This window comes from Monosiga brevicollis, genomic scaffold, assembly GCF_000002865.3.
Source record: "Monosiga brevicollis MX1 MONBRscaffold_21 genomic scaffold, whole genome shotgun sequence".
In the NCBI taxonomy this organism is placed as follows: domain Eukaryota; class Choanoflagellata; order Craspedida; family Salpingoecidae; genus Monosiga; species Monosiga brevicollis.
Window position 1 is genome coordinate 475,661 of NW_001865058.1, and position 15,245 is coordinate 490,905.

Genomic DNA, 15,245 nt, shown 5'->3' on the forward strand with positions numbered 1-15,245 from the left:
CCAGAGGACACACAACGTGGTAAAGTATACCGTCTCAGATTGTGCCTCTAATAGGGATCAGACCCTGCACGACAAGGCCAGGCTTGTGCAGAGCACTGCAGACCAGTGGCAGTGGGGATCAGACCCTGCACGACAAGGCCAGGCTTGTGCAGAGCACTGCAGACCAGGGGTGGTGGGGATCAGACCCTGCACGACAAGGCCAGGCTTGTGCAGCCCACTGCGGGCCAGGGGTGGTGGGGATCAGACCCTGCACGACAAGGCCAGGCTTGTGCAGAGCACTGCAGACCAGTGGCAGTGGGGATCAGACCCTGCTCGACAAGGCCAGGCTTGTGCAGCCCACTGCGGGCCAGGGGTGGTGGGGATCAGACCCTGCACGACAAGGCCAGGCTTGTGCAGCCCACTGCGGGCCAGGGGTGGTGGGGATCAGACCCTGCACGACAAGGCCAGGCTTGCGCAGAGCACTGCAGACCAGTGGCGGTGGGGATCAGACCCTGCACGACAAGACCTGTCCTGATCAGAGCACTGCGGGCCAGGGGTGGTGGGGATCAGACCCTGCACGACAAGGCCAGGCTTGCGCAGAGCACTGCAGACCAGTGGCGGTGGGGATCAGACCCTGCACGACAAGACCTGTCCTGATCAGAGCACTGCGGGCCAGGGGTGGTGGGGATCAGACCCTGCTCGACAAGGCCAGGCTTGTGCAGCCCACTGCAGACCAGTGGCGGTGGGGATCAGACCCTGCACGACAAGACCTGTCCTGATCAGAGCACTGCGGGCCAGGGGTGGTGGGGATCAGACCCTGCTCGACAAGGCCAGGCTTGTGCAGCCCACTGCAGACCAGAGGCGATGGGGATCAGACCCTGCTCGACAAGGCCAGGCTTGTGCAGAGCACTGCCGGCAAGGGGCGGTGTAAATAAATAAATTAGGTATTTGAACCTCAGAGCTGAAAGCAAAGCTGTGCAACCCCGACATCAACATCACAACGGCACGCAAAACAACACAAGAGAACAAGTTACATTTATCGGCTTCTATCATGCCGAGGAGTACAAGCGCGAAGAATCACGCACATAAAATCAAAAATCGTACAAAACGACTGAGTATAACCAGAGATACGGCCATTTCAAACACAAGACACCCAAAACGGCAGTCACACATCACAAGTATAAGCCATCACAGCACAAACACAATGAACACCACGGCACGCTCACATCCAACGAGACACAACGTCGGATTGAGGAAAACAACCGGCCACAGTAGACAAAGACATCATACAAAGGACCTTACAAAAATTCAGCAAAAATACCACAAAATACAGCAAAAATTAAAGCAAAATTAAAACAAAAATACAAGTCAAGCCATCAAAAGACACAACGAGGAACCACCCTGGGAGCGACAGGTGCACACAGGGATCCCCACAGAGGGACCCCCGAGGCGGTGCCTACCTACGACGAGCGCAGGCAGACACCGCCAAAGCGACGCTGGATGTGGTCAGCGTTCATCTGATGGACCAGCGCCGCAAAGCGACCCTTCCACCGAGGAGGAACAAAGGCCTCATCCAGCCCCGGCTGGTACACACCACGGGCCTCGGCGCAGCGGGCGAGCTGACCAAGCAGATCCACAAAGGAGGAGGCGAACCCACCGGTTGTCGTCATCGCCGCAGGGACGATCAGAGTTCTTCTCTCAAACCTCTCTCAAAACGCTTCCTCAACGTTACGCACTTCATCGCAACCTAAAACTGGCCTTCACGTGTCGTGGAGCGAGGAACGACACTAGCATAGATAGCACCAACGACGGCACACGCACACACTACCAGGCACGGCAGCAAGTTTGACGTCAAAACAAGTGACAAGTCAACCTAACAAGCAATTGCACTTTGACGCAAATTCATCGTTTGACTTGACTTGCTTTCTTGTGACTTGATGTGGTGAATAAATTGTTTGAGATGACGCGAGACAGACATGTGAGGGTCATTGGATAAAAGGCAAGACCGGAAAAGACAAACACTGTATCATTGGGTGGCAACCCAGGCGGCTCAGATCATCGACTCCTGCTCAGGGAGGGTATGCTCGGGTGACTCGGGTGGCTGCAGCTGAAGCGTTGACTGGCGCTTCTTGCTCTTCTTGCGCTTATCAAGCTCCTCCTGAGAGGCCTCAGAATAAAGCAGGGCGAGAAATAGCTGGCCCCGGCCATCTTCCAGGTCAACCACACGAGGTTCCTCCTGGAGCTTGATAGACTTGATGGGAATTTCGGCACGCCCAAGATGCTTGTTGGCTCGCATAAAACCCTGCAGCAACAATGAAACGCTCGTAAACATACACTTCGCACAAAAGAGGAAGGGCAGCTGAATTCATATGGAATGTCTCACCTCATGGTCTTTGACCTGAATCTCAAGGACCGCCGTCTCGGGATCGGCTACAGCGATCGTCAAGCGCTCCTCCCATACGGGATTAATGGTTCGCGAAATGTGCTGAAATAGAAAAAACTTTGGTAAGAAAGGACACGGGCCAGTTCTTGATGACGGGAAACAAAGAGTCAAAACGGCTGGGGCTCGGCATACTTTGGTACGATGCTTTTTTCCTTCACATGAAATGCTGACATAGGGATCTGAAAAGCCGTTAGCATTGACGCCATGCAAATTGATGGCCTTTTGAACCTATGATGAGTGCAATAGGATGGGCAAGTGAGCGGGCAGAAGAACAGAGCGCCTCTCAGCGACTCGTGAATAAATCAAAATGAGGGAGCGAGATGGCTTGATGGAGGTTAGCCGAATTAGTGATCATCGCACTGACCACGACAATGGCGTGCCCTGGCCGCTCTGGCGGGCGATCCACAATATCTATGCAATGGGCAGCCCGATAAGTATGGGTTTGGCGAGCAAAATCATGTTTCGACCATCGGGAGTTTTCTGAAAAGCTTACAGGCTCGGTTAATGTCTGTGGCAACAGCTTGTGTCACTGCCTCAGGCCCAGCTGTATCAAGTGTCTCAGCAGCTTCTTTGGCCTCGGCGTCAATGCGCTTGAGCTCTGCCTCTTGCTCCTTCTCACGTTTCTTCATGTAGGACTCCCATGAGATCACTTCAGGTTTGTCCGTATCCGGCTTGACGGTGCGCAGAGCGACACGAAACTACCGGACAGTAAGTCATGAGTAAGATGAAGCAGGCATTCAATGGCGAGCTGTATAGAGTCCGGCCAGGCCACGTCCGTCTGGAATTAGCAAGCTACCTGGATCGTTTGGCCACGTTTGAGCTTTTGCGTCAGAAGGACACCAGATGATTTGGCAACATCCGACAGGTCGACCACAATCTAGTTTGGAAAAAAATTTGTCAATGAAATAGAACCAAACAATGTTCAAGTGAAAGTGCACCAACCCACTCAAAATGCCCAGCCCACGCAGCATATCGTCTGATACCTTGCCCAAGCTGCTTTCGTGTCGCAGCTTGTTGTGGGTGAGTATCTCCAGCGACAGCTTTTCGGACATGAAGCTGCGAATCTAGGTGCATTGAGCATCGAACATCCGGTGAATGATACATAAAAAGGAGGAAGAGGACAGGTGGGCGATATCATTCGGACCAAGAAGGTGAATCGCTTCTTGTAGGCTGGGCTTCGGCCTTGCACGAAATCCATGCCCTGAGAAGAGTTGCCGATGGAGGCGCGGACGGCACTGCCAGCAGGAGGCATGTTACGACCACGAATGATGTCGACAAAAACGACACCAAGAGCCTTGTCTTCAAAATCGTGATCAAAGTACTCGCTGTCGATTGTGGATGTGAAGGGTTTGTATTCAAAGATCGCGTCGAGGTGCCCGGCAGATTTTCCTTTGTGAGTAAAATCAAAGGTGCGGCTGATGCGCGTGTCAGGTGCAAATTGAAGATCATTGGTCATGAGCTCCGCTCGACCCAGTTCAACATTCTTGCCAACGCGATCGTCGTCCTTGACCATCATGCGGAAAGGCCGCGAATTGGAGAGCATCACAAACTCAAAGTATTCGTTCCACACCGGGTTGAGGTCATCATCGATCACCTATGCATGATTCAAATTCATTGAGTTTTGAGGCGCTTCTTATTTAACCACGACGCAGCCTGTCGTACCCGGGTGCGCAATTTGATGGCTTCGTCTTCGTAGAGAGTCAAGGTGACGTAAGGGTCGCTCTTGTTTTTGCCCAACAACGACCAATCGACGTTGCGCAAGTGTTTGGCCTGCTTGACCCAAACACTGACGATTGGCGAACAAAATCGGTGGAGTGAAGGAGCGTGTCCCCCTCGCAGGCCTGGTTACACACACACACACACACACACACACACACACACACACACACACACACACACACACACACACACACACACACACACACACACACACACACACACACATGCCAGTTGTTGACAGCGAGCGTACCGTAGAATGCCAACGCCTTTTGGTGCTGCAGGTTGTACGTCAGCTAGATCCACGGACATGACGTGGGGCCAGATCAATTGAGCTCCCTCCAGTTGGCGCAAAATGATCGAGTTGAGACCAAAGGAGAGGGCATTTGATAGCAATGGCAAGCTCATGATGGGAACATCCAAAACCTATTCGTGTTCCAATGCGGCAGACGTCAGGCAAGCAAAGCTGAATTCCACCAGACGATAACTTGGTTGCGAGCTGCAGCATACCGAGAGCTGGAAATCAAGGTTGAGGGGACGAGTCAAGGAGATGTCGACCGTGTTGAAACAGGGATAGACATCCACAAAATTCTTCAAAATCACCCGCAAAGTTGTGTCGAGCACCAGATCTGAGAGCTCGACGGGCACCTTGAACTTTTTGTAGGTGGCCTCAACTTCGACAAAAATGTCACCAGCCAATGACAGATCAATGTCAAGCATCACCTTGTGATTTGCAAAAGGGTGCAGACGTGGCAGGCAACAGTGAGCGTTTATGATGGCAGGTCAGCAATCGAATGTTTGCTGCCGTGGCAGAGAGTACATCAAGTCCAAAAAGCCTACCGATTCTGATGTGAGGTCTGAGTTGTAGACGTGGATGCCGTTAATCAGTGGGCCATGATGGCCCAAGCTCAGGTTGACAGTAAGGTCCTCGAGTATGTCAAAGGGGCTCTGGCGCTTGTTTTTCATATCACGGAGCGTTTCTTGCACCATGGCACCAACTGCCTGGTTCACACGCGGCCAGATGATGCTGATCACCTCGTTAAGCCACTCCGTCTTTTCGTAATCTGGCACAACGGCCCAGGCGGGGGCCAATTCGGCCAAACGGCCCAACTCAACTGTAGAGCAACGTGAAAGGTCGACGCCATCTGACTGAAGAGCGGCCATGCGCTGTGCCTTGGCTTGTGCCTTGGTACTGCTGTTAAAGTAGATGAAGCCACACGTCAGCAAAAAGAGCAAGAGTTCCACAGACCAGGGTAATGGGAGGTACGTCAGGAGCATGAAGGCCAGCAGCGTCACAATGATGACGCCGGCATCGACGATGGCTGAAGGCAGGTTCTTCTTGAGGTCGGCAATGATGCGATGGTAGCTGGCAACCACGTCCACTGCAGCGTTTTCCGCTTCTTGAGTGGTCTGTTTGGTCAATTCAGCCACTGAGGCCTTCACGAGCTCCTCTGGTTCTAAGTTTGACTGGGAAGGTGGACGTGGCGACGAAGGAAGCTCGGGCTGTGTTGCCATTGCTTCCATCTGGCTGGCGCTGTCGCGATGACCACCGGTTTTCTTGCGGTTACGCATGCCCCACATGCCCGTGGTGTGGCGCTGAATGGTAGGCATCGGTCCCACGTGGTCATCACTGGCCATCTCCGTTTCGCTGTCGATGACGCGAACGGTCAGGTGAACGTACAAAATCTCGCCATCAGCCAATTTAAATTCCTACGGCAAACGCGATGCAAACAAAAGATGTGGAAGCGGGGTCTGCTGAGCTGCGGCTGCTTTCAAAAAGAGGCGTGCAAAATACTTTTTGCTTTTGAGCTCTGAGCACGCACGCACCTTGAGGGTGCCGTAGTAACCAGCATCATAGGCTAACTTCAGGCCGTCAAGGTCAACCGATCCGAGCTTGTTGTTGAACTCAATGCGAACGTGTCCGTCATCGGCATTTCGCAAAGGAAAAGCATAGCCTGGCGATAGCAGGGTGGCGGCGATTGTTAGTGCCGCCACTGACCGATCTGGCATTTCCTTGCACGACCAGGACGCGAGGTTGCTGATCCGAAGTTTTACAAACCTTGTTCAAAGATGCACATGCGCTCCCAGGGCACGACGGCCCAAGACTCGCCCATTTTGACATACTCGCGCGAGCGAGTCCCGTCTGCACCATGAGCGGTCGTGCGATGCAACACGGCAAACTGTCGAGGCATGTGAGAACAGATAGGGGCTGGCTCAGAGCACGGTGGACAGAGCGAGGCATCACCGGGACTGAGCACAGACCTCAACAGCTTTGGGCTTCTCAATCTTTTCAATGCGTCGTACATCCACGAATAGGAAGGCCGGTGTTTGACCCAGGGCGTGGTGGTCAGACCGCTCCCAGACGCGGTCGATGGGTGGAGGGATGGTAACGAACGGCTTGTATGTCACTAGAAGCGAAATGGTGCCCTGACAGAATAAAGCGCCAGAACTTGGTCAGGGCAAAATTTGACTCGGATGGAGAGTGCTAACACGCATTGGCTGTCAAAAGCTGACCTCGCCACCGGTGAGGGTTTTGGTGATGAAGATTTGCTTGTTGGGGGTCAGACGGCTGATGGGGATGTCGCAAAAGCCCATTGGGTCATCGTGATCTAGCTTATCGTAGTCATAGATTTGCACGTGCAGACTCTGACGATGTGTGTCGCATCAAGTTTGCATTTTTGGCAAAGTAAGGAAAAGGCATCAAACAAGAAGCCTTGTCGCCAAAGCCGGCGTTTTGTGGGCAGGAGGAGACGAAACCAACCTGAGTAGCCACATCGTAGACGGAGAGTTCAAAACTTTCGTCCCAGTGAGGATCGGTCGTCTTCTTTTGGACCTGTCAATGAAATAGAAAGGCCAAGAGGCAAAAGAAAAGTCAATCGTGGGGCCGTGCGGCTCTTATTATTTTTCTTAATGTTGAATGTGTGAGATACCAAAGTCATTGGCCAACCTTGGTCTTCACGACGTCATCGCCCCGAATGGAGAGCTTGACGTAGGGATCACTTGAGGAGACATCCATCTTGGAGAGGCCTTGCGCTCGAACCACCGTCACGTGAAGCAGGCCATCCGAGCAAACGGAGGTGAACAACCAGCTCAGGCTATCCGGGTATGGATCCAAAGTCAACATGGGCACGACAACCTGAGATGCAAGATTGAGAGTGTAAGTGGGCCTGAAACAAAGAAATTCTGGCGCTGGTATGTGACAGCAGGGAAGGGGGTTGGTGGGGAATCGGAGAGAGTGAAGTCCAGGCCATTCCTGTGCGGCCTCTCACAAACCTTGCGCGGCCACACGAGGCTGGTCGTGAGGATGTCATTGATAAACTTGTTCAGAAACTTTTCAAGACCAGGGATGGCGCTCAGGGGAAGTGCGACGGCTATTGTGATTGGACACGCGTGAGTCACTCGAGTTGAGAGTCAACAGAAGGTGAGGAGGGGAACTGGGGGCGAAAACCGACCAGCAAGTTTGTAATGTAAGTCCAGTTTGTCAATGATGGAAACAGAGAGCGCCTCAAAGGGGGTGACGTTGTCGATCAGAGGGGCGAGCAGCACACGGATGGTGCCTTGCACTTCCAAGTTTTGGACCTGGTGTCAAGGCGCAAGTGAACAAGGGCGGGCCAAGCGTGAGTGTTAAGGGTTCAATTTGGCCGTGTGATCTTTTGATCTCAATGTTACGATTGGGGGCTCTGGGTCGACAACGGGAACGGACCTTGACAGAGACATTGACTTTGCCAGCTCCAATGGACAGGACAACATCATTCTCACCGTTGGCCATGCGAATGCCGAGGTCGATAGCTACGGCATCCTTGTGCCATTGAACGACATTGACGGTGGTAATCTCCGGGGGGTCATTGCCAAGGTCAAAGGTCTCAAAGCCAAAGGTTGAGAGGAAACTCGGCTTGATTTGAGCAAAAATGGCCGTGCAGCTGTTTTGCACCGTCTACGCACACGTTTGAAAGAGTATGAGTCTCATGATCGTGTGAGGCAGGGGTGGCCAAAGGGCAGGCGTACGTCTTCCGTGGCCTTTTTTGCATTGGGCCAGAGCTGCTGAAGGGCAGTGTTGATGAACGTGGTGCGTTCGTCCTCTGAAAAGTTGACCCAAGAGGGATAGTCGCCCATGATCTTGAGAAAATCCTCGGCATAGAGGAATTGGCGCTGAGCAATGGCATTGCGTTGCTTCTCATAAAGCACGAATTCGCGGTAAAAGTGGAAAGCCAGCATGAAGCAAAGGCCAATGTACCAGAGAACCCCAAAGTTGAAGATGTACAGGAAGAAGGCCCAAGCAAAGATCAAGGCGGATCGGACGATGACACGTCGCTGGAGGCCTGTGGTCCTCGAGCGTGGTGCACTGGGCCCGGAGCCTACTCCATCGGCTTCGGCCATCTTGGCGATGCACACGGCAGAGTGCGCGAGTTTCTGCTGATAATCAGGGTTGGAAGTGAGCCGGGCAGGCCCATTTTTCTACTGATGTTTTCCAATGTGGGACAGATTGTGCCAGGCCACGTACTGTGTATTTTCTCCAGCTGGCAGTGCTTGATTTGGCGACTCGTTCAATTCTTGAATAAGAGACCCAAGGCCGATAATGATTCGTGATGTGCAGAGAGCAGGTTGCGTTGTCCGAGGTAAAGCGGGCACAAACAAGAGCGTTCAAGTGGTAAGTGCGCGCATTCAAGTTTAATCGCAGGCGCTGACGACCTTGCCATGTATACCACGCAATGCCGCGCCATGGGGCGTTTTCAGCCACAAATTACACGAGAGGCGGGAGAACTTGGGTGCATCAACAATCAAGCTTGACAGGCCCCTCTGCACCATCCCTCCCCTTCTCCTCCTCCTCCTCGATGCTCCACCGGGTCTGGGTACACACACGCACACACGCACACACGCACACACCCATCGGGACGACTGACCTCAATGTCACGCGCAAGGACGTGCAGTGAGAAAAAAAAATGAGGCTCAGTACATCTTCAACAACCTCATTTTTATCTCCGTAATATACCATTGTTGACATTAACAAATCTGCAAGAACCTTTTTTAAAATCTGCATAAAGTTGTGGTCTAGCCACTGGCCCTGGCGCATTGACCATGCCTATATGAAACGCAATGGCTCGACCGCTTGACCGCTCGTCTGACCTCTGACCTCCACACACACATACACACATGCACACATACTCGCTCTCGCTCTCTTGCTCTCTCGCTCTCTCCACAGACTCTCAGCTCGTCCTGCGACCACATGACCCCTCGCTGCCATTTGGGCCGCCACCTACACCATCACACCCATTGCACACACGCGCGCCTTTGATGTGAACCCTCATCGAGTTGTTACACACACACACAGTTTGGCTCCATTACACACATGATGTGTGTGTGTGTTGTGTGTGTTGTGTGTGTTGTGTGTGTTGTGTGTGTGTGCGTGCGTGTGTGTGTGACCGTTGCAGTTTTGTATTTTACTTATTTTTGACATTTTTTGGTCCTTGTGACATTTTGAGTGACAAGAGACTGGACATGCTTGAACAGAAAGGGCTCTGCATGGGTGTCAATTGCACGTGCGGGAGGGCACACAAGGGTGGACGCTTTGAGAGCGAGGGTAGAGGTCAGAATTTGAGCGCCCGACTATCGAACGCGGTAGAGGACGCGGCGTTGCATTTTGTGTTCCAGCTCTCCGCGGCGCAGCATGATGCCCAAGACTTTGCGGATCATCGCCTCGGAAAAGTTGCGCCGACTCATGTGGTCCACGATGCGCTGCTCCGACACCTTGGATCCCACCGGAAAGCGTTGCTTGATCTGGCGCTCAATCTATCCAAGGCAATGTGTTTGGTGATGAAACGAGGGCGCGCGCAAAAGCATGCCACACGGCAAAGAGCAGGGCCCGCAACATGGGGCACCCAGAATAACGCTCGCACCGTCAAGAGTTGCTCCATCGACGCTTGGTCTGTATTGTTCTCAGTGCCGTGTCCCGCCAGCGCCGCACTCATGGTCGACACCTGTCATCAAACCAAGCGCACACGGGTTGGTGGAATGAGTCCCCCCACTCAAGTCAACTCTTGCTTCCCCTTTCCTTGCCACAAAGACATGCGCACCTGGAACAGGCGGAACGCCTCGTCCACGTCCTCCTCTGTTACAAAGGGCTCCAGCTTCATCTTGGCCAACGACTGTGAAGCGATTGCACGGCCCCGTGAGCACAACAAACAGCAGATGGGCCCCAAGACGGGGAGGGGGAAAGGCAATCGATGACGCAGCGTCTTGGCTTGGAAACCACACACCTCAGATATCCGCACGAGGGCCTCCAGCTGACGAACAGTCAATGGAATCGCCGCCCGCTTGGCCGTCTCTTGGAATTGCAAATTGGCCTTTTGTCGCAGCTACATGCCAGACCCCATGGACACAGGCAATGAGCAAAAGGGCATGCACTATAGCACAGTCGAATCGTCTACGGCTCCTGACCTGCACAAAGTGGTTTTTCAACTTCTCTGCCGCAGAAGGCGACAAGCGAGGTCCACAATGCCTGCCGAGAGGGTGATAATTTGAGAATCCACTCACAAAGCCGCAGATGCCAGAGTGGCAAGCAAGGTCGCAAAGCACCGGTTGCGCCCATGCCACCAGACGCCAACGGTCATGCCACATACCGACGAGCATACTGGATATACTTTTTATACAAAGGCACATCAAGTTCACCTTCCTGTGTGCGCTCGGTCGCATTCAGATGCACACCGAGCACATGGCGCGCCAAGCGCTACAATCCACGTACAGATTAAGTACAATTATGAGAGGGGGACGACAAGACCCTCATCGCTTTTCGCTCTGGTCATTCAAAAAAAAAAAAAAAAAAAAAAAAAAAAAAAAAAAAAAAAGCCTTCACTGCAAGAGGCAAGGCGACGGCAAAAGTCTCAAGCACCTCACCTTGTCCCGCTCCTCATTGTACTCGTCCTTGACGACGAAGATGAGGTCAAAGCGCGACAAGATGGTTGATTGAAACTCAATGTTCTCATCCGCCTCCTTTGTATCGTCCCATCGCCTATCGGTGAGCAATAAGTCACCAAGATTGAGGTAGGTACGCCATCACGACTTGGACCAACAAGGGCGATGACGGGGGGGAAAGATCCATCGACGCACCCAAAGACGGAGTTGGCTGCGGCTAGCACGGAAGCACGTGAATTGAGTGTCGTGGTGATGCCTGCCTTTGCGATACTAATGGTCTGCTGCTCCATGGCCTCGTGGATGGCGACACGGTCGGATTCTCGCATCTGCGAGCCAAGGCAACCAGTACAAGTACATTCGTCAGCATGGTCTTTCTGCCGACCTTGTCTGCAGTAGTCTGTGGAAGTCAAAGGTGGTGTACACACCTTGTCAAACTCGTCAATGCAAACAATGCCCCCATCCGCAAGGACCATGGCGCCACCTTCCAAATAAAACTCGCGCTATGTGCAGGGGTTAAAAAGCGAGGCCAAACAGCCAACATGCAGTCAATGAGTGCGAGGCATCGAACTCGGCGACAATCAATACGAAGAATGCTCCGGTGTAACAGCGCAATGATCGTTATGCTCACCGATGATGCGTCGCGAATCACAGAGGCGGTCAAACCAGCGGCCGAAGAGCCCTTGCCAGAGGTATACACACCAATGGGGGACACCTGGAAGAAATCAAAATGAACAGACGGAGCAGTCGTGGGCATCTGGCCAGGTGCTAGTGACCGATTCGAGCTTCAAGGTCATGGGTGCGTACCTGCTCGGCAAACTTTAGGATTTGAGACTTGGCCGTGCCGGGATCACCCAGCAGTAGCACGTTGATGTCACCACGGAGACGCATGCCGTCTGGCAGGACCTTGGTGGAGCCACCGAAAAGCAAGCAGGCCACTGCCTTCTTGATGTCTACACAGCAGAAACATGGCCGTGAGTGAGATCGACGCTGAGTATTCACGAAGCAAGCCTCGTGCCCCGGTCAAGCGCATTTGAAGGTGCGCGTGGTCATTTCAACAGCTTGGACGAGTGGCGAGTACCTTCGGAGCCAAAGATACTAGGGGCAGTGCTGCTGATGATCTTCTTGTAAACATCTGGCTCACGCGCAAGGTTACGAATGCGCTCCTCGGTGGCATCGTCAAAGCCCCTGTAGCAAGCATGACGGCCATCAGGCAATGATGAGGTGAGGGCGACGGTTGTTAATCCAAGCTGAGTTGACAGCCAACGGGTTGTTGCAAGTGGACGCACTGTTGAGATTGGCTTGAGCCCGCCGAATCAACCTGGATGCCAAAGACCTGGATATAAGGGCGGCGCACTGCAACTGTTGACGTGCCACGCTGCGACCCAGTATTGGGCAAAGGGGGGGGGAGACAGACGGTCCACCAAAGAGGGCCGACGAAGTGAGCAACGCGGTACAACCATGTCGGGTGGGGGCAAGGCAAGAGAGCAAAGCAAGGGGGATCAAACCTCTTTCTTGCCAGACTGGACCGTGTAGACACCGCTCACTGTGCAGCGAGTGCCGGGAATGACACGGTCAGTGAGATAGCGATCAGCAATCAACAGCAAATGCCGAGGCATCTCGCCTACAAAGTAAGGCGAAAAGCATTCGTGAGCTCTTAAGTGTGGTGCGGATCATTTGCAAGTTTGGTTCTAGGGTTCCTGACAATGTACTCGAGTGCGTACCAGTGGGCACAAACTCGGGCAACTCTTGAATCTTTAAGATTTGTTGATCCACGCAGCGACTCTTGTCGGCCACGATCAAAAAAGGATCGAGTGGGCAGCGCTGATCGCCCTCAGCAACAGGGGTGCTGTGTTCATGTTCATTCGCATGCGCGTATACAAGAGCAGGTGGACAAGGCAGAGTTTGCGTGAGAAATGGGGGTACCAGTGGCGCTGTTCGATATCGGCTTGAGAAGGTTGTGGAGGATGTGGGTGGGCGCAAGGCAAAGCTGCTCAGCATAGAAGGGTACACTGGCTTGGAAATGTTTGCTCTGGCATGCATGTGTGTGTTTGTGGAGAAAAGGGGTTGCTGGGCGGCTACGATTTTGGTCAAGTCTGATGCCCCCCAAAATAGGCCATACCGATCGCATGTACGGGGTAGCTGGGCGCCACCAAAGCCGGGCTTCACGGGCCACTACAGGGCGCCAGAGGAGCAAAGAGGAGGGAGGGGCAAAGAAGCGGGGGTCACAGGCCGGAGCCAAGCACTTGCCACGCAGAGAAAAAGTCGTCCTGTTGTGCGCACCTTTTTAGTTTCGCGGCAATTGCGGCATTGAATGGTCAGTTCGGTGGCCTTGGCTCGAGTGGGGGAAGCACTGACAATGATGCCCGGGACTTTAATCAGCTGGGACATTTGTGCCGACTGAACAAGGGCGACAGCCATGCGCCGATGACGGGTGAGTTGAAGGGCGGGAGCGTCGCACGCTCGACTCGGATCGAAACACGTACGCCCAGTTCGCGCATGGAAGCGGGGTTGTCGCTGGAGGTCAAGGTAATCTGGAGGCGTGTGAAAGGTATTGCAGACGGGGAAGACGCACAAGGGTCAAGTCAAAATCGATCGTAGCGGAGGAGGGGATGATGGGCGAGGCGCGCATAATACAATGAGGAGCAAACCTGAATATCATGAATGGTTTCGCCCTCTGTCGCTTCTGTTCCAGTCGTGACGATTTTGCGGGTCACTTCTTTGGCAGCACGTTCAAACTATTGTCACATTTGGCGTCAAACACGGGTGCAAATTTGGGGGAAAGCCGGGGGTGAGGGCCGGTCCAATGCTGTCAATGCAATGCGTACAGCCCCAGCTGGACGTCTTTGGGAGTGTGGCGGGAGAGATACAAACCAAAGTAAGGGTTTCCACGGGGTTTTTGCGGATGGCCTCTACCAACGAATCGCGGTAGCCGGAGAGATGGTCCAAGTCGACTTGCAAACAATATTGATTCTGCCGGTAGTGTCGGGCAAGCTGATCGCTGCGGGACAAGGCAACATCAGACCATGATGATGTGGTGGACGATCATGCAAGAGACCGGGGCAGACTCGTGTTGTGTGATGGTTGGAGAAATTGGCACGGGCAGCGAGACAAACCGACCGGTAAATGTAGGCATTGCCCTCACGATATTCGTCGAGAAAGCCCTGAAACTCGCGCTGAAGGCGGAGGCGCTGGTTGTCCGCATCTCCCTGAAGTGATGAATATCAAGTCGTTAGTGCGCCACGCGAAAGTGCTCCCGCTGGAGCACGAAGAAGCAAAAGGCGCCGGCTCAGCATTTGCTTCACCGCTCAAGATGCAGCTCGACAGACCTGAGAGGTAAGGGGATCACTATAAAAGATTTCGGCTTGGTCCCAACCCGACATGCTGGCGGTGGCGGTGGTGGCGGTGGTGGCGGCTGTGAATCAGGCAGAGGGTCGAGCGCGAACTGTTTTGAAGCCCCGGAAACCGAACCAAGCAAGCTTGCCACGGCCGCTGAGAAGCGGGACCAGGCAAGGCGTACAGGGAGCAGCGTTGCGCCTTGCTAGGGCTGTTGCACAGACACAAAAAAAAAAAAAGAAAAAACAGAAAAAAAGAGAAAAAAAAAGAGAGAGAGAGAGAGAGAGAGGAGAAACCAGCGCCGGCGCCAAAATGAGAGAAAACGCGCACGAAAAAGAAAAAACGGCGCCGAGAGACCGTTACAGGACAGATTTGAATTTATAGTATTACCCAATGCTGTTAAATTGGTGGTTCATCTATACAAACTTTATAGACTCGAACAACAGATGTTGTGCACAGGGATAACCCTCCACCATTGACGCGCACTGTGTAACAGAAAGTTGGCTTTTATCTACGTAAACTCTCTTTACTAATACACGTACTTGGTACAGACTTCTGCTTTTACTCTCCATAGTCCTGCAACTTCTTTGCCAAGCAGGGTTTGAGTTTGATTCATTGACTTTAGGGGCCGCTGGTGCCGACTGATCAAGTGACCGCCGACGCAGCGCCTGTCTGTACCAGGTTGAAGAGGACAGAGGAGGGCTGCGAGGGTACTCAAGGCCAGAGGAGGGTTGCCAGGTGCCTAGTTGGCCTTGACGTTGACAACATTTTTTTTGAGATCAAGCCGGGAGATGCTTGACCTTTTGAGTGGGAAGACACGGACAAGCAGGTGATCAGGGTAGGGTGTCAGGTTGCTGCTCCTCTT

The 15,245-nt window shown here is 53.2% G+C and overlaps 2 protein-coding genes across 2 annotated transcripts; both read right to left on the reverse strand.

Annotated features, from left to right (window-relative positions):
- Positions 1 to 1,915: 1,915 nt before the first annotated feature.
- Positions 1,916 to 8,515, reverse strand: MONBRDRAFT_38202 (uncharacterized protein; the record flags this gene model as incomplete). Its single annotated transcript, XM_001748216.1, has 22 exons — positions 1,916 to 2,281; positions 2,363 to 2,464; positions 2,555 to 2,650; positions 2,787 to 2,833; positions 2,916 to 3,120; positions 3,219 to 3,299; positions 3,406 to 3,486; positions 3,567 to 4,016; positions 4,085 to 4,208; positions 4,392 to 4,564; positions 4,649 to 4,861; positions 4,979 to 5,848; positions 5,966 to 6,093; positions 6,198 to 6,318; positions 6,401 to 6,565; positions 6,653 to 6,784; positions 6,900 to 6,971; positions 7,086 to 7,274; positions 7,412 to 7,536; positions 7,591 to 7,717; positions 7,842 to 8,072; positions 8,144 to 8,515. The coding sequence occupies 22 exons, from the start codon at positions 8,513 to 8,515 to the stop codon at positions 2,030 to 2,032; spliced, it is 4,356 nt and encodes a 1,451-aa protein (XP_001748268.1). The 3' UTR covers positions 1,916 to 2,029.
- A 1,227-nt stretch (positions 8,516 to 9,742) lies between these two features.
- On the reverse strand, positions 9,743 to 14,427 carry MONBRDRAFT_27771 (uncharacterized protein; the record flags this gene model as incomplete). Its single annotated transcript, XM_001748217.1, has 21 exons — positions 9,743 to 9,925; positions 10,033 to 10,113; positions 10,210 to 10,281; positions 10,393 to 10,491; positions 10,574 to 10,634; positions 10,756 to 10,862; positions 11,030 to 11,144; positions 11,243 to 11,373; positions 11,473 to 11,547; positions 11,676 to 11,759; positions 11,852 to 11,997; positions 12,126 to 12,232; positions 12,334 to 12,422; positions 12,553 to 12,668; positions 12,769 to 12,893; positions 13,167 to 13,219; positions 13,328 to 13,444; positions 13,696 to 13,782; positions 13,919 to 14,045; positions 14,165 to 14,253; positions 14,374 to 14,427. 21 exons carry the CDS (start codon positions 14,425 to 14,427, stop codon positions 9,743 to 9,745), a joined length of 2,118 nt encoding a protein of 705 aa, XP_001748269.1.
- Between the last annotated feature and the right edge of the window lie 818 nt (positions 14,428 to 15,245).